The sequence below is a fragment of the Muscardinus avellanarius genome (genome assembly GCF_963383645.1).
Source record: "Muscardinus avellanarius genome assembly, chromosome: 19".
Lineage (NCBI taxonomy): Eukaryota > Metazoa > Chordata > Mammalia > Rodentia > Gliridae > Muscardinus > Muscardinus avellanarius.
The window spans coordinates 42,597,400-42,621,666 of NC_137805.1; the positions used below are offsets into that span (position 1 = coordinate 42,597,400).

The 24,267-nt window shown below is 48.9% G+C and overlaps 1 protein-coding gene across 1 annotated transcript; it reads right to left on the bottom strand.

The window, feature by feature from the left end:
* Positions 1-7,673: 7,673 nt before the first annotated feature.
* Positions 7,674-23,926, bottom strand: TGIF2 (TGFB induced factor homeobox 2; the record flags this gene model as incomplete). Its single annotated transcript, XM_080716346.1, has 2 exons — positions 7,674-8,195; positions 23,735-23,926. 2 exons carry the CDS (start codon positions 23,924-23,926, stop codon positions 7,674-7,676), a joined length of 714 nt encoding a protein of 237 aa, XP_080572472.1.
* Positions 23,927-24,267: the final 341 nt, after the last annotated feature.

Below are 24,267 nucleotides of genomic sequence, written 5' to 3' on the forward strand. Positions count from 1 at the left end.
GAGGCTGTCCGCGAACCGCGATCCTCCAGTCTTAGTCTCCCAAATGCTGGGATTACAAGCGTGTGCCACCACGCCCGGCTTTATTTCAAAATAAAGAATAAAAGGCCAGGCGTGATGGCGCACGCTTGTAATCCCAGTACTTGGGAGGCTGAGACAGGAGGATCACAGGTTCAGGTCAACCCCAGCTACTTAGGAAACCACACAATTTAGTGAGACCTGTTTCAAAATAAAGAATAAAAATAGGGCTAGGAGTGTAGCTCAGAGGTAGAATGCCCCTGGCTTCCATCCCCAGTACCACACACACACACACACACACACACACACACACACACACACACACACACACATTCAGGCGTGCCTGGAACTTTTCATCTTCCTACCTCAACCTCCCAAGTAGCTGGGGTTACAGGAATGTGCCATTGTACCTGACTGCAATGTGTGTGTGTGTTAGTGGGGATTGAATCCAGGGGCATTGTACCTATCAGATATACCTCCTAGCCTTGTTTTATTTACTTACTATTTATTTATTACTATTCTACCTCCAATCTGCACCCTCAGCCTTTTTTATTTTTTGGTTAAATAAAAAACACATACACAGGGTCTGGCTAGGTTACTGACTCTGTGTTGCTGAGGCTGTCCTCCAATCTGCCAACCTCCTGTCATCCTGCCTAGTGCTGGGACCAAGGTGTGAGCCATCACATCCTGCCCTATTTTAGTTTGAAAAGGGGGCTAAGTTGCTGAGGGCTATTAGGTTGAAAATAGAGTTAGGGAGTTTAGGAGGGAGGTAAAAACACCAACCAGTTATCAGAGACTGCTGTTTTATTCAGACCCTGACGCTCCGGAGAGTCATCCGGCCGTGGGGGAAGGGACCGGGCCACGGGTCTGGAGATTTGCGCATAGTCCTGATGGCCGGCTGAGTCACGTGGGGGATCGGAGGCACTGCTGCTTTATAGGCATGCCGATTCTCTCCTGACATCTGTAGCGTCGTCGAGGCACCTGGAGTCTCGCGACCACTTCTGGCTTCCAGGTTCCGCTGTGAGATCACGTGGGGTAGGGACCCAACTTATCAAGGGCCTGGCTAAACCATCTCAGCTTCCTAAGTACTGGAATTACTGGTGTGAGCCAGGCTAGCTTCCACTTCTTGACTGTTCTGAAAAATGCTGTTAGAACGTGAGTGTACAAATATCTAATCATCCTTAGTTTCAATTCTTTGGGGTATAAACCCATTAGTGCAATTCCTGGATCCTATCATAATCCTAGATTCTAGCCGGGCGTGGTGGTACACGCTTGTAATCCCAGCACTCAGGAGGCTGAGACAGGAGGATCATGATTTGAGGACAGCCTCAGCCACTTAGTGAGGTCCTTTGCAATTCAGTGAGACCCTGTTTCAACATAGAGAACCACTCAGTGGCAAAGTACGCTACCACTGAGCTGCAGCACCAGCCCCTCTACTGCTCATGTCCTTTGTGTGTGTGTGTGTGGTACTGAGGATGGAGCCCAGGGGCAACTTACCTCCAACTTACACCCCCAGCCCTACTTTATGTTTGTTTTTTTTTTTGTGGTACTGGGGATGGAACCCAGGGGCTTTCTACCTCTGGGCTATACTGCCAGACCTATTTTATACTTTATTTTGAAACAGGGTCTCATTAAGTTGTGGAGGGCCTCACTAAGTAGCTGAGGATGTCCGTGAACTGAGATCCTCTAGTCTCATTCTCCTGAATGCTGGGATTACAAGCATGCGCTACCATGGCCGGCTCAGCCCTGCTTTTCTTTCTTTCTTTCTCTCTCTTCCTCTCTCTCTCTTTCTTTCTTTGTGGTACTAGGATGGAACCCAGAGGCATTGTACCTCCAAGCTGCACCCCCAGGCCTATTTTTTTCAGTCTTTATTTATTTATTTATTATTTATTTATTTTTGCAGTACTGGGGATGGAACTCAGGGGAATTCTACCTTCCACCTATACCACAGCCCTATTTTTTATGCTTTATTTTGAAACACAGTCTCACTGAGTTGCAGAGGGCCTCATTAAGTAGTATCTGAGGTTGGCCCCGAAGTTGGATCCTCCTTTCTCAGCCTCCCAAATGCTGGGATTACAAGCGTGCACCACCATGCTCGGCTTCAGTCTATTTTTGAAACAGGGTCTCATTGAGTTGCAGAGGGCCTCACTAAGTAGCTGAGGCTGAGAACTGCGATTCTCCTGTCTCTGCCTCCCGAATGCTGGGATTACAAGCATGTGCCACCACACCTGGCTCCCTACCCATATATATATATATATATATATATATATATATATATATATATATATATATATATATAAATTTTCTTTTGAAACAAGATGTCACTAAGTTACAGAGGGCCCTACTAAGTGGCTGAGGCTGGCCATGAAGTAGTGATCCTCCTGTCAGCATTCCAAGTACTGGGAATATAAGAATGTGCCACAATGCCCAGCTCCCATCTCTCTTTTCTTTTTTCTTTTCTTTTTTTGCGGGCCTGGGGATGGAACCCAGGTGCATTTGACCTCCGAGCTACACCCCTGTCCTATTTTTTCTTTATTTTGGAACAGGGTCTCACTAAGTTACGAAGGGCCTAAATAGCTGAGGCTGTCTGTGAACCATGGTCCTCTGGTCTCAGCCTCCCAAATGCTGGGATTACAAGCCTGTGCGACCACACCCGGCTTTTTTTCTTTTTAAACAGTTTAGCTAAATTTCCCAGGGTTGACTCAAATTTGCCATCCCCTGGCTGGGTGTGCTGGCACACAGTTGTAATCCCAGTACTTGGGAGGCTGAGACAGGAGGATCGCAGGTTCACAGTCAGCCTCAGCTACTTAGTGAGGCCCTCCACAACTTAGTAAGACAGTTTCAAAACAAGAATAAAAAATAGGGCTGGGGGTGTGGTTCACAGGTAGAGTGCCCCAGGGTTCAATTCTCAGTACCACACACACACACACACACACACACACACACACACAAAAGCCCAGCTGCTCCGCCCACAATGAGTGTTCCGCCGGCCCTCAGAAGGGTGTTTCCTAAATGGGCCTGTGGAGCTCAGAGGCAGGGGCGCCTGCTACCCCTACCAATGCCTGCCAGGTGAGCGCTCACTCACTCCCAGAGCCTCAGCTTGAAGTTTGGTGCAGGAGACAGTTTGGGTTTCAATTCTTTAAAAAGTATTTATAAAAGGCAGCATCCCTCCTGAGGCAGTTGAACCATCTAAACCACTTCCCCTTTCTAGGGGAATACTAATATTCATTTTACAGATAGAAGCTGAAGTTTTTTTCTTTCCTTCTGTGTGTGTGGGGTACTGGGTTGCGCCCAGGGGCCGCTGCCTCTGAACTACACCCCCAGCCCTGTTTGTTTGGAAACTGTCTAGGTAAGTCGCTGAGTCTTGCTATGTTGCTGAGGCTGTCCTTGACTCTGCAGTCCTGCTGTTTTAGCCCCCCAGTACTGGGTTACAGGTATGCACCCCACACCTGGCTTTTCTTTTGTGGGGGTACTGAGGATTGAACCTAGAGGCCTTCTACCATAACACTACCTCCTAATCTATGCCTCCAGCCTGATTTTCTGGTTCTGAGTTTTTTTGTTTTGTTTTTGGTACTTGAGGTTGAGCCCAGGGGCATTCTACCTCCAAACTACACTTCCAGCCCTATTTTTTATTCCTTATTTTGACATAGGATCTCACTAAGTTGCAGAGGGCCTCACTAAGTAGCTGAGGCTGCTGTGAACCTCCAACTGTTCTGTCTCAGCTTCCCAAGTACTTGAATTACAAGTGTGCACCACCAGGCCTGGCTCCTGATTTTATTTTTTGGAAACAGGGTCTCACTAGGTTTCTGAGAGCCTCGCTACATTGCTGAAGCCGGCTTTGAACCCAGGATCGTTCTGTCTCAGCCTCCAAAGTACTGAGATTACAAGTGTATGCCACAGTGCCCGGCAGCTTTTTTTATTTTAAAAAAAAACTTAATTTTTTGTGGTACTGGTTACCACCCTCCAACCAGGTGTACTGAGGAGAAATCATGAAAAAAGCCAACTAGTTTATAGAAGAAACTTCTTGTGAATACCCTGTGCCTGTTAGGCAGAAGGCAGTAGGTGGTAAAGTGCCCACTGCTAGTTCAACAGAGCTGTGTGCGTGTGGGGAGGGGCACTGGGTATGTATGCGGCACAAGGGCCTCCTGCTTGCTAGGTAAGTATCCGGCCACTCAGCTGCAGCCGCCCTCCCTGTTTTTGTTACTGGGGATTGAACCTAGAAGCCAAGAGCTAGCCACTAAGCTGCACACCCCAGTCCCTTTATTTTTTTTTTTTGTGTGTGAGTCTGGAGATGGAACCCAGGGGTATTCGACCTCTGAGCTACACCCCTACCCCATTTTTTAATCTTTATTTTGAAACCAGGTCTGAGTTGCAAAGGGCCTAAGTAGCCGAAGATGTCTGTGAACCGTGATCCTCCAGTCTCAGCCTCCCACATGCTGGGATTACGAGCTTGCACCACCACGCCCGGCTTCCCCCAGTCCTTCTTAAATTCTGAGACAGGGTCTCACTAACTTGCCCGGGCTGGGCTCATACTTACAGTCTCCTGAGGAGCTGGGATTATAGACATGGCACTGTACATCTGTGCCCACTCGGTTTCTCTACCTTGGAGAACATCTCAGTCTTGTGTGCATCCAAAGTTTAAGAGATAGAGAACACCACACGCAAAACTTCACCACCCTGAAGACCTTGGTCGTCAGAGTCGGGGCGGCAATTGGTGCAGTCCTTTTCACGTGGCAGAAAAGTATTCACAGCTAGTTTAAGCCAAGGGGGACTCGGGAGCTTAGACAACAGGAAAGTAGAGTAGGTGCTGGCTGTGGACCCGAGTGCACATGCTCACCTCTTCTCCTTTCTTCTCTATTTTTTGTGGTACTGGGGATGGAACCCAGGGGCATTCGACCTCCGAGCTACACCCCCGGCCCTATTTTTTATTTTATTTATTTATTTTATTTTTTTGGTGGTAAGGGGGTGGAACCCAGAGGCTTTCTACCTCCAGGCTATACGCTCACACCTTTTTTTTATTTTTTTAGTGGTACTGGGGTTCCTGGAAGCCCTTCTACCTCTAGGCTACACTCCCAGACCTATTTTTACATTTTTATTTGGAAACAGGGTCTCCTAAGCCAGCACACTGGCTGGCTTCGAACCTGCGCGATCCTCCTGTCTCTGCCTCCCAAGTGTGGGGATTACAAGCGTGCGCCACCACGCCCGGCTCAGACCTTTTTTAAAATATTTTATTTGAAAACAAGGTCTCACTAAGTTGCTGAAAGCCTCACTGAGTAGCGGAGGCTGGCTGCAAACCTGCGATCCTCCTGTCTCTACCTCCCAGGTACGGGGACTGCAAGCGTGCGCCACCTCGCCCAGCGTCTCGTTTCCTTGCAAGTCACAGCCCTGCTCTTGTCCACTGAGAGGGGAGGGCAAAGTGGCCAGCGCCCGAGGTTTGCACCGTCACCACTCGGCAACCCCAACTGCTGAGCAAGAGAACAGCCCAGCCTGGGACGCACACGGGGCGCAGTGGTGCTGAGGGAAGGAGGAAGGAAGCGGGCTATGTGGAGCACTCACGGGGGTACTAGGGAGCGAGCCCAGGCAGAGGGAGAGCTCAGCGCCTGAGGAAAGCCAGAGGCTAATCAGGAACTCTTCTAAAAATAAACAAAAACAAAACTTTATTTGACAAGAGACAAAAACAAACGTTATTTACAGTAGTTTTTTGCTCAAATAATTCAACGGGACAACCGCGTTTCTCCAGATTTATCTTATAACCAAACCAGCAGTTGTCCCACCCCCAGCTGCCCCGGTTTACGCGAGGGGGGAATGCCAAACGTTCAGCAGCACGGCTCCCTCACCTCTCCCCGGCCCTGCTCAGCGCACTGTGGGAGGGAACGGTCTGCCTCAGCCGACACGCTAGGGTCCCCTATTAAGGTATCCTGCGACAGCCGCACTGGACCTGGGCTCGGACACCACTGGTGGGAGAGGAGGGCAGAGCGGTTTCAACCCACCTTGAAAGCGACCATGTTCACTCTTCCCCAGCTGGGCCCCAGAAGGGTGAAGATCCCTGATCCCCTGCGGTAGGCACAGGAGAAAGAAGCCAGAGGGAGGCGAACCAGCCTTGCCTGCACCCAGAGGGTAACGCGCCCTTCCTGGACTCTCACTGCAAGGGGAGCCAAGCTGCTGAGACGGCCTCCTTGATGGGCCAGGGGCTTCTCAGGAAGGACGAGCCTGTGTTCTGCCCAGGCCTGCCAGGCCAGTCAGCACTAGGAACCCTTTCCTGTTCCCTACCTGGCAAGTTTAGGGAACTACACACTGGAGCTCCTACCCTATCTTTTGGCCCAGTAACAATATTATTCAGAACAAAAATATCTTGGCTAATAAAAACCTAGGATTAGTGTTTCTTAAGATATATAAAAAGACAGGGTATACTGCTGTTGAACACTACCAGCAATCAAACAGCAAAATAAAAGGGAAGAGATGAAGCCCAAGTGTGAGCTGTTTCGCTGGGAAATCCAGGCAGGGCCCTGGCAACTCTAATTTAAAGACAGATGAAACTAAGATATGGCTACCCAGCTTTTAGCCCACTTCCAGCCCCAGGCAGCCACAGGCCCTGCTCCAGGCTTCCTCCAGGAATGGCTTCCTGCCACTTCTGTGGGACAAGCTACCTGTTAGTGCAGTTAGGGCTTCCTGACCAGCAGATGGCTCCCTTCTCTAAGCGGAGCTGCTGGGAGCCTCTGACATTCCAGCCTGAGTTCCTAAAGGAATTAAAAAACTCAGAATGCAGGGCAAAGCCTTCAAGAACAAAGAAGGGAAAACATTAACAAAAGAGAGAAAAAAAGTCCACTGCTTCAGCCTAGTGTAACCCCCTCCCCATAATAATAAAAACAAACACCTCAGGTTTTACGTTCCTTCTTGGTTCTACATCTAGTTTAGTTCAGATTCTGCTGGACTCTCCCTTGGCTGTGGTCTTTCTGTGCCTACTACAAAAAGCCAAAGCCATATGTTCCTTCTTCCTGCCCCCACTTTGGTAAGCCAAAGGAACAGTAAAACCACCATTTGGAATTTCACACTACTGCGGAGATTTGGATGGTCCCCAGGTAACAATACTCCTTCCTGGTACAGCAACCCCAGCTGCCGTGGTGGGTCACTCCGGTTTACCAGACTCCACCTGCCAACGCAATGTGCTCTACGGCCATTAACGCAACCACAACAAAAGGCAAAAAATAAACGGTTTAGCAAAAATCTAAACATTCAACTGGAGTCAGTGCTGTTACATACGCTGGGCTCCTCTTGTCCACACTTTCAAACTTGGAATGTCTACACCTGGCTCGACAGAAAAAGGCACAGCTCAGGCAGGTGGAGCCAGCGCGGGTTTGGACGTAGGTTTCCGGAGCCCAGCCTAGGAACCAAGAGGCCAGGGCTCTCTGAAAGGCGGCAGCACCAGCCCACCTGCCACCTCTTGGGTCTCTCGGAGGCCTGGAGACATGGCAGTCAGCAGAGGAGAGGTCCCTGTCACACTGGTGACACCAGCTGGCACCTTCCTGCTGGAGACCTCTGGTCAGAAGAGATGATCCCGATGCTTGGCAGTGATCCACAGAAAGCCCTCTGTGTGAAGGAAGCGGACCGGGAACCCAGAACAACCGGCTTGAGCCTCGAGCACCCTCGCTGGCAGGTGCCTACTTGGGGTTCTCAGAGACTAGGGGGACAGGAGCGTGCAGCAATGGGGGTGCTGGCTCCTGCTGCTTCTGAAGCTCCATCTCCGCGGCCCTCTGCAGTGCCACCTCCACCAGCAGCTGGAAGCCGCTGAAGTCCTCCTTGTCCTGCTCGGGGGGCGTGGGTGGGGGGGTGTTGAAGAGTCCGCCCGTGGGGCTCCCGGCTTCAGCCCTGGTCAGCAGGGCCAGTGTGCTACCAGGGCTCACGAGGGGCTTGGGGGGCTCCAGCTCCCCCGGCGGGAGGGGGGCTGCTGGCTTCTCCCCCGGGCCTGAGTGGAGCGGCACGGAGCACACGGACAGGGAGAGCACACTGGTGGGGGCGGGCACAGACACAGCCAGCACTGGGGGGCTGCCGCCCCGAGGGAGTGCCACTTCCGAGGCCTTCCCCCCGCGGCGGGAAATGGTGAACTGATTAGGGTCTTTGCCGTCCTTCCGAAGCATGTCTGGGAGAAGCCGCCGCCGGGCATTGATGAACCAGTTACATATCTGTAATGAGTATGAGCCTGATCAGTTCACTCCATGCAAAACACCCACGAAGCACTCGCTAGGCCCCAGGCCCCGGAACACAGCAGCAAATCCAGATAAGATCCCGCCCCAAGGGGTCCACGGTGGGGAGACAGGCACGAAAGAAATCACACACACCGAGGCTGAGACAGGACCGCAGGTTCCTGGCTAACCTCAGCTACTTGGTGAGGCCCTCTGCAATTTAGTGAGACTCTAGTAAAACGGCTGGGGCGTAGCTCAGAGGCAGAATGCCCACGTTCCATCCTCGGTACGGCAAAAAAAGAAAAGAAATCAAACGCACCACTGTTTGAGATGGTTCCGGGAGGCTCCAGCCCAGTCTCTGGGGCTGGGGAAGCGCCTCTGTGGCGGAGCCGAGGGTAAGCGGCTGTGGAGGTGGTGTGCTAAGGGAGGCGGCATCTGCCTGCACAGCGTCCCAGGAGCTGGAAGGCGGCCTCTGGGCCGGGTCAGCCTTAACCAGAGGCAGGTTAACATGAGTACCATTTCTACAGGCAATGGGGAGCCATGGGGTGTGTGTGTGCTGCTGGAAACTGAACTCAGGAGCATTCGCCCCCGAACTACACCCAGACAGACACTGGGAAACAGGGTCTCGCTGTTACTGAGGCTGTTCTCAAGCCTGAGATGCTCCAGTCTCAGCCTTGGTATTGAGATTACAGACATAGGCCATCAAGCATGGCTGAGCCATAGGTTGAGTTCTTTTTGTTCATTTTGTGGTACTGAGAATTAAACCCAGGGGTATTCTACCTCTGAGCTACAACCCTAGCCCTATTTTTTTTTTTTTTTGGAAACAGAGTCTCACTAAGTTGCAGAGGACTAAGTAGCTGAGGCTGGCTGTGAACCTGTGATCCTCCTGTCTCAGCCTCCTAAGTACGGGGATTACAAGCGTGCACCAGTAACCCATCTTTTTTTGTGATACTGCAATCAATCCCCATTACCACCACACACATACCCAACACACACATACACCATTTTCAGTTCCCTGACATCACCCCTCTCTGCCCGAGCCCTCAGCTTGTAAAACTGCTCACCCGCCCCTCTTCAGGCCCTGCTTTTTTTTAATAGCTCCATGTATTTTGTAGACCACACCCCATTTTCTGGAATGCCTTCTTTTCTAGGCTCTATGCCCCCATCACTGATTTACCAACATCTGCCATTTACTAACCACTGTACACATCCACAATTTTCTTCTAAGAGTAACATAAACTTAGCTGGGCGTGGAGGCGCAGCTTGTAATCCCAGCATTCGGGAGGCTGAGACCGGAGGATCACAGTTCGCGAACAGCCTCAGCTACTTAGTGAGGCTCTTTGCAACTTGGTGAGACCCTATTTCAAAATAAAGAATGAAATAAGGCTGAGGGTGTAGCTTGGAGGTAGAATGTCCCTGGGTTCCATCCTCAGTACCACCAAAAAAAAAAAAAAAAAAGAGGGGGGAGGGAGGTTTGACCAACTCCTGTTTTCCTGGTGAACACACTTAAAGCTACCCTGAACAGCCAGCCAGGACTCTTGGTTCCAGCACCTGTCTGTCTCTGAGGCTCTGGGGCCCAGCCCAGCCCAGCCTGCAGCTCGCTGCGCTCACTAGAACCTCCACCTTCCTCTTCCTCTGCTCACTCTCACCCATTCTTTCTTTCTTTCTCTCCCTCGGTTTTGGTGTGGTGACTAAACCCGAGGCTCTCTACCTCCTAGCCCCACTTCCAGCCCTATTCATCTTTAATAGGGTCTTGCTAAGTGCTGAGGCTAGGCTGGCACTGCACCTCTGTCCTGTCTCAGCCTCCCGAGTACTGGGATTACAGGATACACCACTGAGCCCAGATTATGCTCTCCCTTTCAAGGCCTCTTGCTCATTCAAATAGGATCTGAGTGTCTACTAGGTGCATGCTGATCCTTGGTGCTTCCTGGAGAACCTCCTAATAGACGCACACTCTGCTGTCCCATGGCACCTACAGTTCATCTACTTGTGCAGCTTTCAATAAATGAGTATGTGAATGACCACCAGTGGATATCAGGAAGGAAACAGGAATAAAGTAACGGCACGGCAGGGTGTGGTGGCACATGCCTAGGAGACTCAGCAACCTAGCGAGATCCTGTTTCAAAACAAAAAATAAAAAAGGGCTGCAGGCATAGCTCAGAAGTAGAATGCAGCTGGGCATGGGGGCAAATGACTGTGAATCCAGTGCTTGGGAGGCTGAGCCAGGAAGATCACAGGCTTGAGAACAGCCTCAGCAACAGTATAAGACCCTGTTTCAAAACAAAAAATATAGCCGGGCGTGGTGGCACACATGTTTGTAATCCCCGCGCTTGGGAGGCAGAGACAGGAGGATCGCGCAGGTTCGAAGCCAGCCGTGCTGGCTTAAGACACCCTGTTTCCACATAAAAAAGTATAAAAATAGGTCTGGGAGTGTAGCCCGTGGGAGTATAGCTGGAGGTAGAAGGGCTTCCAGGAACCCCAGTACCACCAAACAAACAAACAAACAAACAAAAAATAAAACAGAGCCAAAATAGAGTTGGAGCCGGGCATCGTGGTGCACGCTTGTAATCCCAGCATTCAGGAGGCTGAGACCAGAGGACTGCGGTTTGCAGACAGCCTCAGCTACTTAGTGAAGCCCTCCGCAACTTAGTGAGACCCTGTTTCAAAATAAAGAATAAGAAATAGGGGGCTTCAGGGAAAATGGCCACGGAGAAAAGCGGGGCTTATGAGCCCCGCTAACAACCAATCTCTATTACCACAAAATCCGCGCCATTCATAGCCAGAAAACACCATCAGCAGAGAAACAAAAAATGTAATTACAAGGTACAGAGAAAAAGAGGGCTGGAAAAACGAGACACCAGAAAGAAACCAGACCACAGTGCTGCGGCCGGAACCGCAGGCGCAAAGCGGCAGGCGCCATCTTCCCTTGTGGCACCAGGCCCCAGAGAGGAGGGGAACTCAGAACGGAGCCCAGAGCCACAGAGGAGATACGCCGGCCTTACGCCCGAAGACGTGGCAGCAGCGCCTCACTGCTGGCGGCAGCGGCGAATTCACCGGACAGCACCAGACCAACGCACTCAACAGCCCACCAGGCTCCAGAGAGGAGCGGTGGACAGCGAGCTGAGGTGAGCCGCTGCGGAACAGCCGGGCGGAATTTGGCAGATTTCTCGGCGCAGGGAGCATCTAAAGCTCCCAGGGGCCGGGCTCAGCACACCCTGCAGGGACTCAGAGTGGAGCTCAAAAACAGAGAAGAAATACGCCAGCCTCACAGCCAAGGGCGTGGCAGCGGTGCCATATTGCCACTGGCGGTGGCAGCAGCATCAAATTCACCGAGTCCACTACAGCTCCATCTGCGCACTCAATGACAGTGAGTCAAATTGTGGCCCCTAGAGGAGAAATCCCAGTACTGTACTCCCAGGGACTTGACCCAGTGGGGGAGTGACGGTGGCAGAGATATCACACCATAGGAGAACGCCCAACCTGGCACCCCCATGGTCTAAAGCAGCCTCGATTGACTCCCAGGGTCTGAGACTCTGCGATACAACCCAGTAAAGGAGTAGTGGTGACTGAGATACCACAGACTCGAGATCCAGAGCACCTTAAGTAAAGTCGTAGTGACCCAAGGGAAGAACCCAGAGAAGGCACAAACTTCTGAAATCATGGGAAAGAGGAATAACAATGGAGCAATGAATGCCCACAACCCCACAACATCAGAACCTGATAAAACAGAAATTCAGAGATTTCTAGAAGATCAAATCAGGAAAATAACTGTAGAAATAATAGAGGTGTTTCGAAAAGAATTCAGAGAGAGCCAAAAAGAGGATAAAGGATGCAATTAATGAAGTAAAGGCCTCAATTCAAAGTACAAACAACCGATTAGACCACATGGAGAATAGAATCTCGCTCTTAGAAGATGATCATTAAAAAAATGAACGCATAGTTTCTAATTTAGAAAAAAAAATCCAACAGCAGGAATCTGAAATTGAAGAAATATGGGCCCATTTTGAGAGAGCTAACCTAAGAATAATTGGAATAGAGGAGGGAAAAGAAGGTGAAACCAAAGGGATCAACAATCTCTTCAAGGAAGTAATAGCAGAAAATTTTCCAAACATAGAGCAAGAGGTTGATACACAGGTCCAGGAAACTTATAGAACTCCCTTTAGACAGGATCGGAGAAGAGGATCCCCATGACACATAATTGTCAAAATAACCAATGTGGAAGCCAAGCAGAGAATCTTAAAGGCAACAAAAACAAAGGGCCAAGTGACATTCAGAGGCAAGCCAATTAGAATCACTCCAGACTTCCCAAACCAAGTCATGAGAGCCAGAAGGGCTTGGAGTAACATATTCCAAACTCTGAAAGAAAACAACTTCCAGCCAAAAATTTCCTACCCAGCAAAACTATCTATCAAATTGGATGGGGAAATAAGAAGCTTCCATGACAAACAGAAACTGAAGGAATTTATGTCTTCAAAACCAGCGCTAGAGAAAATACTCAAAGAGATTAACTACAAAGAAGAAATAGGTTAACACACACCAGAACCAGAGAAATAAGATTTTCCATCCAACAGACAACTAAGATTGGTCATCTGTGGAGATTCATTATTTATGTTAGTCTTTTACCTATCTCTAAATTGTATTGTTTGCTTTTATTGTTGCTAATTTTTAGGATTTCTAGTTAGAATATTAATATACCTTCAGATATAGCATTTGGAAATATTTTATCCCATTCTATCAGTAACTTTTAACTCTGTTTACATTGTCTTTGGATATACAATTTTTTTTTTTATTTTTTAGGGAGTTTGTTTACCCTTTTGTTGCCTGTGCCATTAAAATCATATCCAAGAAATCACTGCCAATTTCAATGTTGTGAGGTTTTATGACCCAGATTTTCTTCTAAAAGTTTATAGTCTTGAGATTTATATTTAGGTCTTTTATCTATTTTGAGTTAATATTTGTATATGGTGTTAGGTAAGGGTCCAATTTTATTCTTTTCCATATAATTATTATTTTTTAACAATATTTAGTTAAAAGATTATTATTTCCTCCACCAAATGTTCGTGGAAACCTTGTCAAAAATAACCTGACACTATATGAAGGAATTTATCTCTAGGCTTTTATTTAACTCTGATGGTTTATATATCTGCCTTTAGAACAGTACTACACTGTTTCAATTATTGTAGCTTTATATGGTTTGAAATCAGAAAATATACATCTTCTAGCTTTGTTCTTTTTTGAGATTATTTTGGGTATCTAGAGTCCATATTCCATATTAGGTTAGATTTTTTTCTGAAAAATAAATAAATAAATGTATGGTAGTTTCACCTAAAAGGAAAAAAAAGAAAGAAAAAAAAAAGAAAAAAATATTCCCCTGGTAAGAAAGAAAGCAAAAAGTAATATTGAAATGTTATCGTTAAGTCATCAAAAGCTTGGTATCAGACAAATGGAACTGTTATGGGAGATTATCATCGTTAATATTGGATAAATTGCTATAATACTAGATGTCAACCACTAAGCCAAGCATGGGAAGGAGGGATGGGGAGGGAACGGGGTGGGGATCGGGTAGGGGCTGACTGGGCGATGTGTGCATGTATGTCTACAAAAGTATTTTTTTTATCCCATTATGATGTAAGAATACAGTGTACCAATAAAAAAAAAAAAAGAAAAAGAAAAAGAAAAAAGAAATAAAATTAAAAAAAAGAAATAGGGCAGGGGGTGTAGCTCGGAGGTCAAATGCCCCTGGGGTTCCATCCCCAGACCCGCAAAATAAATAAATAAATAAATAAATAAATAAATAAATAAATAAATAAATAGAGTTGGGGGTTTAGCTCAGAGGTAGAATGCCCCTGAGTTCAATCCCCAGGACTGAAAATACACACATACACACACACACACACACACACACACACACACACACGGGTTCAATCCCCAGCACCACAAGGGGAAAAAAATAATAGAATACATCTAGGTTCAATACCCAATAACAAAAAATAAAAGAGATTTCAATAGATCAAGGGTCTGGATGGCTGGAAACTAAGAGTAAGAAAGAAACTGAGTGTGGTGGCACATTCCCACAATCCCAGTACTTGGGGGCCGACACAGGAGGACTGCAGGTTCAAGGCCAGACTCAGCAACTCAGGCCCTCCAACACCCAGGGAGACCACTTCAAAATAAAAAATAGGAGCTGGTCGTGGTGGCGCACGCTTGTAATCCCAGCATTTGGGAGGTTTGCAGTTTGTGGACAACCTCAGCTACTTAGCAAGGCCCTTCGCAATTCAGTGAGACTCTGTTTCAAAATAAAGACTAAAAATTAGGGCTGGGGATGTAGCTCAGAGGTACAAGGCCCCTAAGTTCCATCCCCAGTACCGCAAATAGATAAGATAAGATAAAATAAAATAAAATAAAATAGGCCGGGCGTGGTGGCGCACGCTTGTAATCCCCGCGCTTGGGAGGCGGAGACAGGAGGATCGCGCAGGTTCGAAGCCAGCCGTGTGCGCTGGCTTAGGAGACCCTGTTTCCAAATAAAAATGTAAAAATAGGTCTGGGAGTGTAGCCCGGAGGTAGAAGGGCTTCCAGGAACCCCAGTACCACCAAAATAAAATAAAATAAAATAAAATAAAATAAAATAAAAAGGGTGAGGGTGTATCTCAGAGGTAGAATACCTCTGGATTCAACTCTCAGTACAAAAAAAGTAAGAAAGAACTGGCCATAAACAAAAATAAGGGCTGGCAATTTCAGTTATTGGAGGAGTCTGAGACGGGAGAATCGCAGGTTCAAGGCCAGCTTGGGAAACTTAGCAAGGCTCTATTTATCTGGTTTTCTGTTTTTGTTGTACTGGGGATGAAACCCAGGGACCTTCTACTTCTGGGCTACACCCCCAGACCTATACTCACTCATTCATTCATTTATTCATTCACTCATTCTGTAGTACCAGGGATGGAACCCAGGGGCATTCTACCTCTGAGCTATACCCCCTGCCCTATTTTTTATTCTTTGTTTTGAAAAAAGGTCCCACTAAGTTGCAGAGAACCTCACAAAGTAGCTGAGGCTGTCCACAAACCACTATCCTCCTGTCTGGGCTTCCCAAATTCTAGGATTACAAGCGTGTGCCACTACGTCCGGCTTTTTTTTTTTTTTTTTTTTAATTTGGAAAGACATGGTCTCACTAAGTGGCTGAGGCTGGCTTCGAACTTGCAATCCTCCTGTCTCAGCCTGTAAGTATTGGGTCTACAAGCATGGACCACCATGCCTGGCTAGCAAGACCCTATTTAAAAATAAATAATAAAAAGGCCTGGGGATGTATCTTAGAAGTACAATGCTCCAGGGTTCAATCCCCAATACAAAAACAACCAAAAAGAACTGACAGAGCGGAGCTCAAAACACTGGGGAACCACTAATGGCTCCAGTGGGCTGGACTGAAACCTCACACTTGAGGTCCTTCTTCTCCTGGTCGAGTCGTCATTCATTAGCAGATACTTTTAGAGCATGTACCAAGCGCACGTGTGACCTCAGCAATCTCGCCTTCCTCTCATTGGCTGAGCAGATCCAAGACCCGAGGCTCCAGTACCACGCAGTCCCTGACGATCTACCAGGCATTTGTGGCCCCTATCTGAGCAAATCCTTGGTACCATCTTCCCACTGACTCAATCTACCTCTGTCCAGCCAAAGGGAAAGCCACCCACGAAGGGAGCTGGTGCCTGGAACTGGCCACAGCTGTGCCACTCCACAGGTGACCTAGACAACACCAGGCGCCCACCCGTCAGGATGGAAGGCTCCGGCAGGGCACAGTCAGGCTCCTGGGCCCTGCTATCCCCGCGGTGCTCACGATTTAATCAAGCTCTCACACAGCAGCAGGCTCTGGCAGACACTGGCTGCGCTGAACAGCTGGGCAGAAGGGAATGAAATAAACTCTAATTAGTCCAGCCTCGCAGAATACTGCAAGATAAGAAGGCAGAGTACTTGCCCAGCCCTGGTACTGTAGCCCACAGAAGAGAAGAAAGAACTTGCCCAGTCACACCATCTGAGTGCAGAGCTGGGACTCAGACTGAGCAGCATGGAGGGCCTGGGAACAGAAATTTAAAAGGCCCCCACGCAGCCAGGCGTGGTGGCGCACGCTTGTAATCCCCGCGCTTGGGAGGCGGAGACAGGAGGATCGCGCAGGTTCGAAGCCAGTCGCGCGCGTGCTGGCTTAGGAGACCCTGTTTCTAAATAAAAATATAAAATAGGTCTGGGAGTGTAGCCCGGAGGTAGAAGGGCTTCCAGGAACCCCAGTACCACCAAAAAAAAAAAAAAAAAAAAAAAAAAAAATTTTGTCTTGAAACAGGGTCTCACTACTCACTAGGTTGCTGAGTCTTGCTATGTTGCTAAGGCTGTCCTCGAACCTGCAATTCTCCCATCTCAGTCTCCCATGTTTTTTTTTTTTTTTTTCCTTGTGCTAGGAATGGAACCCAAAGCCTTAATCCATGCTAAGCAAGAGCTTCACCAATGAGCTACATCCCCAGCCATCAGATCTTCTTAGAAGCAGCTGGCTAGCCCGGCATGGTGGCGCATGCTTGTAACCCCAGTGCTTAGGACACTGAAATAGGATTGCGCAGGTTCGAAGCCAGCCTCAGCTACTTAGTGAGGCTCTCAGCAACTTGGTGAGACCCTGTTTCCAAATAAAATATAAAATAGGTCTGGGAGTGTAGCCCAGAGGTAGAAAGCCCTGGGTTCCATCCAAAGTACCACAAAACAAACAAAAAAACAAAAAAACAACTGGCTGGGTGTGGTAGCCCATGTCTGTAAGCACAGTACTTGGGGTTTGAGAAAGACTGCAGGTTCAAAGTCAGCCTCAGCAACTTTCAAGGCTCTCAGCAACTAAGTGAGGCCCTGTTTCAAAATAAAACAGAAGCCGGGCGTGGTGGTGCACGCTTGTAATCCCAGCATTTGGGAGGCTGAGACAGGAGGACTGCACAGGTTCAAAGCCAGCCTCAGCTACTTAGTGATGCCCTTTGCAACTCAAAATAAAGAATAAAGCCGGGTGTGGTGGCACATTTAGGAGGCAGAGACAGGAGGATCGCGCAGGTTCAAAGCCAGCCATGCTGGCTTAAGAGACCCTGTTTCCAAATAAAAATATAAACAAATAGATCTGGGAGTGTAGCCCTGAAGTAGGAGGATTTCCAGGAACGCCAATACCACCAAAAAATAAAAATAAAAATAGGGCTGGGGGTGTCTCTCAGAGGTAGAATGCTCCTGGGTTCCATCCCCAGCATCACACACACAAAAAATAAAATAAAAATAAAAAAGCTGGGGGTATGGCTAAGTTTGTTCCAACACACACACACACACACACACACACACACACACACACACACACAGTGCAGTTGGCTATCTTAGAATCACTTTGGGAGTGATTGAAAAGCTTGTTAAATAGTTATTCCCAGCCGAAGGAGTGGCAGGGACACGGGTTTTTACACTTGCAGTCCAGAGAGTTTGGCTGTCCAGGCTTGGAAACTGCGGTCCCTCCAGGTATAACCTGTCCTTGTGGAGGAACCCTTCATCTAAGCCAGAAGGCTTACACTGAAGTTTAAGAAATACAGGAAAGGCCTTGAGGGCTGCCTTGGGAGGGCCTGAGGCACCTTTGGAGCCAGAGGGCAGAGAGGCGGACATAAGACAGAGCAGGCCCCTCAGGCCAGGGCCACCCCCACAGCCTGTGCACCTCGCGGCCAGACCTGTGCCAAGGGGACTGCGGCCCTGCGAAGCTCAGAAGCTCCTCCGCCCACTGGGAGGGCGGGCCAGGCGCGGCGGGAGGGGGAGCCCTCGGAGCTGCCCCACAGACTAGACACTCCAGAGGAGTCCAGCCAATAACTTAGGTGAGAGGTGCCACAGGGACCTGTGAAAATCCTCTGCGACAGTTTTGTCTGCGTTTGGCCTCCCAAATGCTCTGCCCTGGGCAAGCACCAGCAAAGCAGCTGGCTAAGTGACTCACTGACTGGCTATGAGACAGCTCCCAGGTCATCTCAAGGAGACAATGAAAAGAGATGCCCTGCAGGAGATGAAACGGGCTGTGCTTCTAGGACTGCACTGTAGGAGTCTGCTTTTCTGAATATTTGGAAACGTCCTTAATAACAAATAAACAACCAAAATTTTTTGTGACGGGGTGGAAGGGGGAGGTGAGTTCAAGCATTCTACCTCCAAACTACACCTCCAACCCTATTTTTTTTTTTCCTGCACTACTGGGGATGGAACCCAGGGACATTCTACCTCTGAGCTATATACTCCCAGCTCTATTTTATTCTGTGTGTGTGTGTGTGTGTGTGTGTGTGTGTGTGTGTTAATGGAGATGGAACCCAGGAGCCTTCTACCTCTGAGCTACACCTCCAGACCTATATTATATTTTATTTTGAAACAGGGTCTCACTAAGTTGCCGATAGCCTCACTAAACTGCTGAGGCTGGCTTTGAACTTGTGATCATCCTATCTCAGCCACCCAAACATTGGGTTTACAAGTGTGTACCACCACACCCAGCTTTATTCTTTATTTTCAAACAGGGTCTTACTAAGTTGCAAGGGCCTAAGTAGCTGAGGCTGGCCTCAAATATGCCATCCTCCAATCTCAGCCTCCCAGGTACTGGGATCTCAAGCACGTGCCACCCCACCCAGCTCAGCTCCCAGCTCTATTTTTTATTGTTTATTTTTTTTGGGGGGGTCTGGAACCCAGGCATTTGACCTCCAAGCTATACCCCCCCTGACCAATTTTTTATTCTTTATTTTGAAACAGGGTCTCACTGAGTTACAAAAGGCCTCACTAAGTAGTTGAGGCTGTCTGCGAACCATGATCCTCAGGTCTCAGCCTCCCGAATGCTGGGATGACAAGTGTGCACCACCACGCCCAGCTTTTTATTGTTTATTTTAAAACATTGTGGAAGGCCTCACTAAATAGCTGAGGCTGGCTGCAAACCTGGACCCATGAATCCTCCTATCTCAGCCTCCTAAGTACTGGGATTACAAGCATGTGCCATCACACCTGGCTCTTTGGTACTAGATTGAAGGCCTAGGGGGCCTTTAACTCTGAGCCAGACTCCCAGCCCTAGTTTTATTTTTTGGTACTAGAAGTTGAACCCAGAGGCATTCTAGTCCCAAGCTACACCCCCAGCCTTATTTTATTTATTTATTTATTTTTGTGGCACTGGGGATGGAACCCAGGGGCATTCAACCTCCGAGCTATACTTCCTGCCCTAATTTTTTATTTATTTATTTTTATTCTTTATTTTGAAATAGGGTCTCACTAAGTTGCAGAGGGCCTCACTAAGTAGCTGAGGCTGTTCAGGAACCACTCCCGATCCCGATCCCGAATGCTGGAATTACAAGCATGCGCCACCATACCCGGCTATTTTTTATTATTTATTTTGAAATAGGGTCTCACTGAGTTACAAAGGGCCTCACTAAGAAGCTGAGGCTGTCCTCAACCGTGATCCTCCTGTCTCAGCCTCCCAAATGTTGGATTACAAGCATGTGTCACCACACCCGGCTTTATTTCTTGAAACAGGATGGGGAGGTGGCACAGGTCTATAATCAATCCTAGTAAGTTCAAGGTCAGCCTCAGCAACTTACTGAGACTCTTGTCTTAAAAATAAAATAGGGAGACGGGCATGGTTGGGCACACTTGTAATCCCCTGCTTGGGAGGCTGAGACAGGAGGGTAGTGCAGGTTCAAAGCCAGCCTCAGATGCTTAGTGAGGCTCTCAGCAACTTAGTGAGACCCTGTTTCCAAATAAAGTATAAAATAGGTCTGGGAATATAGCCCAGATGTAGAAAAGCCACTGGGTTCCACCCCCAGCACCACACACACACACACAAAATAATAATAATAATAATAATAATAATAATAATAATAATAATATAAAATAGTGATAGCCAAGCATGGTGGTGCATGCTTGTAATCTCCGCGCTTGGGAGACTGAGACAGGAGGATCACACAGGTTCAAAGCCAGCCTCAGCTACTTAGTGAGGCTCTCAGCAACTTAGTGAGATCCTTTTTCCAAATAAAGTATAAAACAGGTCTGAGAGTGTAGCCCAGAGGCAGAAGGTCCCTGAGTTCCATTCCCAGTACCATCAAAAAAATAAATAAAATAAAATAGTGAGGCAGGGAGAGGACCAGGGAACAGAAGGCTGCATTACCTTCTGTGAGCCAGGAGCAAAGCGGGGAGGTGAGCCTGAGACTGGTGGGCGCCAGGAGAGCTGGGCCCACCAGCTCACAATTAAGGGCTGAAATTGGTCAAAAGATATCAGTTCCCCTGACCCAACAATCTGAACAGATGGGACCTCAGCAGGGTTTCAGAGTCCGCCCCAGATCCTGGGTGGCTCTTCTCCTCCAGGGACACTCTCCACCCTCCATGTGTGGGGGCTGCTTTGTCTTTATCTTTCCCCGACTTAAAATAAACTGCCAAGCCGGGCAGCTTGGTGAGGCCCTCCGCAACTTAGTGAGATCCCGTTCCCAACTACAGAACAAAACAGGACTGGGGATGTAGCTCAGAGGTAGAAAGAACCTGGTTCAATTTCTAGTACCAAAATACATAATAAACTCCCATATCCCATATCCTTCCTTCGCACTCCTTGGACTTTTTGTGCGTGGGAGGGAGGGGGTACTGGGAATGGAACACAGGGCACTCTACCTCTGAGGTACATTTCTAGCCCTATTTTCTTTTCTTTTCTTTTTTTTTTTGGTGGTACTGGGGGTGGAACCCAGGGGCTTTCTACCTCCGGGCTATACTCCCAGACCTATTTTATATTTTTATTTGGAAACAGGGTCTCACTAAGTTGCTGAGAGCCTCACTAAGTAGCTGAGGCTGGCTTCGAATGTGCACGATCCTCCTGTCTCAGCCTCCCAAGCGCAGGGATTACAAGCGCCGCCACCACGCCCCGCTCCTCTAGCCCTGTTTTATTCTTTTATTTTGAAACAGGGGCTCACTAAATTGAGGAGGCTGGCTATGAATCTGCCACCCCCAGTCTCAGCCTCCCTAGTGGGATTACAAGCCAACCCAACTGTCCGTGAACTTCACTCCTAGAAACCCACTCGACTTCCATTAGGAGGAGACACCTGTTATCGATAGGGCTGGAGGTACAGCTCAGAGGTAGAATGCCCCTGGTTCAATGCCCAGTACTACACACAAACAGAAAAGCAACAGGTTTCACTAAATTGCAGGGGGACCCTGCCAAGTTGCTACAGCTGGCCTCGGACCTGTGACCCATCATCTCAGCCCAAGTACTGGGATTACAAGCCTGCGCAGCCACACCCGGCTGGGTGATCGCTTTCCCCAACCTCAGTGGCCAAGCCTACCCTCTCAGGGCAGCTCTCTGTAAGGGTGCGGGGTGCTTGGTGATACCCTGTGGAAGGCTGCGCTGCTGGGCCCCCGGGGCCAGGCCAAAGTCTCTGAGCTGGAGAAGCGATGAGGACAAGAAGGACAGAAGCACCGCTGTGTACCACACACCTCAGCCAGCCTCCAGTCCGCCAGCCATCTCCCTTTACAGATGAGGAAATAATACAGGCTCAGAGATGGCAGTGACCTGGCAGAGGTCCAGGCTTCCTCTGGTAGACAGAATGGAATCTGAGTCAGGATCTGTAACTCTAGACCCGTCCTCACACAGAGACTAGGATTAACCACTGCCCAGAGAGGACGGAGCCAGCGAGAGGAGCGCCAGGCTGGGCATGCGTGGGCGCAGGAGCGTCAGAGTGGGGTAGGATGGAGGAGGCTGACGGGCGAAGCAACGGGTGGGGACCTGTGGGTCAGGGAAGGGCCTGGCTGTGTATACGGGGAGGAAGCAGTGGGCCAGACGCTGGAGGTGAGCCTCCAGGGCTAGACCGAGGCCTTCCAGGAGTCGGGGAGCTGAGAGCCAAGATGGACGCGAGGCAACAGCAGTCCAAGGCACCCTGCCTTAGCACCAAGGAGACAGAACAAAGGCGCCTGCGGCTCAGCAACAGGAAAATGCAAAGGAGAAAGCACCTGTATTCCTGGCATTTTGTTCCTTTTTTGCAGTGCAGAGGATTGAAGCCAGGGCCTCATGAAAGCTCGGCAAGTGCTCTGCACCGAGCTACACCCCAGCCATTACTATGAGTGCATGCATGTGCGGTCTACAAAGCACCTTCACATCCAGTTCTGAATCCACCTCACGAAAGATGCACCGCAGGAGGGGCCCAGCCGCCACGCTTCAGACGGTCAGAGCAAGACGCCACCCACAGGCCCCACGTGGCAACACTGGGTTTCAACCCAGAACCTCTGGCCCTGCCTGTCCCTTGACCAGGAGTCTAACTCAGCTCGTTCTTCTTTTCTTTCTTTTGGTACTGGGGATGGAAGCCAGGAGCATGCCACTACTGAGCTATATCCCCAGCTTATTTTACTTTTGTGTGTGTGTGGTTGGGGACTGAACCCAGGCGCATTAACCTCTGGGCTATACCCCCATCCCTATTTTATTGTTTTTTGGTTTTGTTTCTTTTTTTTGCAGTACTGGGAATGGAACCCAGGCGCATTCTACCTCCAAGCTATACCCCCAGCCCTATATTTTATTCTTTATTTTGAAACAGGATCTCACTGAGTAGTAAAGAGCCTCGCTTAGTAGTAGCTGAGGCTGTCCTCCAACTGTGATCCTCCCATTTCAGCCTCCCAAATGCTGGGAGTACAAGTTTACGCCACCATGCCCAGCTATTTATTATTTATTTATTTATTTATTTATTTATTTATTTATTTATTTATTTATTGTACTGGGGGTGGACCCCAGGGACTTTTCTACCTCTGGGCTATACTCCCAGATCTATTTTATACTTTATTTGGAAACAGGGTCTCACTAAGTTACTGAAAGCCTCACTAAGTAGCTAAGGCTGGCTTCGAATCTGTGTGATTCCCCCATCTCAGCCTCCCAAGCACTGGGATTATAAGCGTGCACCACCATGCCTGACTCTATTTTTATTTTGAAATAGGTCTTTATTATGTCCCTGAGGGCCTTGTTAAATTGCTGAGGCTGGCTTCGAACCTGCCTGCTTCAACCTCCCAAGTACTGGCATTATAAGTGTTTACCACCAGTGTTTGCCACCATGCCCATACCCCAGCCCTTTTTTTTTTTTTTTTGGCAGTACTGAGGATGGAACCCAGGGGCATTCTACCTCCAAGCTACATCCCCAGCCCTATTTATTTTTTATTTTTTTATTTTGACACAGAGTCTAACAGTTGCAAAGGGCCTCCTCACTAAATAGCTGAGGCTGTCCCGGAACCTTGATCCTCATGCCTCAGCCATTTTGTTTTGAAGTAGGGTCACTAAGTTGCTGAGAGTAGAACCTTTGATCCTCCTGTCTCAGGCTCTAGGTACCGGGACTCCTGGCATGGACCACCAGGCCCTGCTGCACTTTCCACAGTCTAAACTATAGCTGCAGTGATCTCAATTCACTGCCTTCCCATGAGGCAGAGACAAGTGAGTGTTCTCACCTAGCCCAAGAAGACACTGAGTCCCAAAGCCACGCTGTGGTCAGGGACAGGGCTGGGAGTGGACTGGAACGCACGCCCCTGCTCACCTGCAACACTGAGAGGTTGGTCTGTCCAGAAAGGCTCAGCTTCTCCTGCTCAGAGGGGTAGGCATTGTAGCGGTGCAGGTAGAGCCAGTCCCGGAGGATCTTCACTGACTCCTTGGGCAGGTTCCCCCTGCGCTTCCTCTTGCCTGCCAGGGAGAGGAGGCCTTCGTCCTCACCCAGATCGCTGTCCGACATGGTGCCTCAGCTGGACCTTGGGTGGACCTGGGACAAGCGACACAGAACGGGGACATCATTACCATCTATGCCTCTCACCCTCTTCCTAGGCTCCAAACTCGCTCGCGTTACTACAGCTTGAGACGCTACACACGGAGGAGCCACAGTTCAGATCCTGGATATACCACAGCCTGAGCAAATCAGAAGGGATGTATCCAAAATGCCACCGTCTCAGGGAGCGGGCAGCTCGTTCATAATAAGCAGGCGAAGGACTAGACGAAAATCACAGCCAGGACTAATGGAGGTCTACTGCTGGGCATGCTTTGTACCGAGAGCTTTGTATTCTAGACTTCACTTCTTCA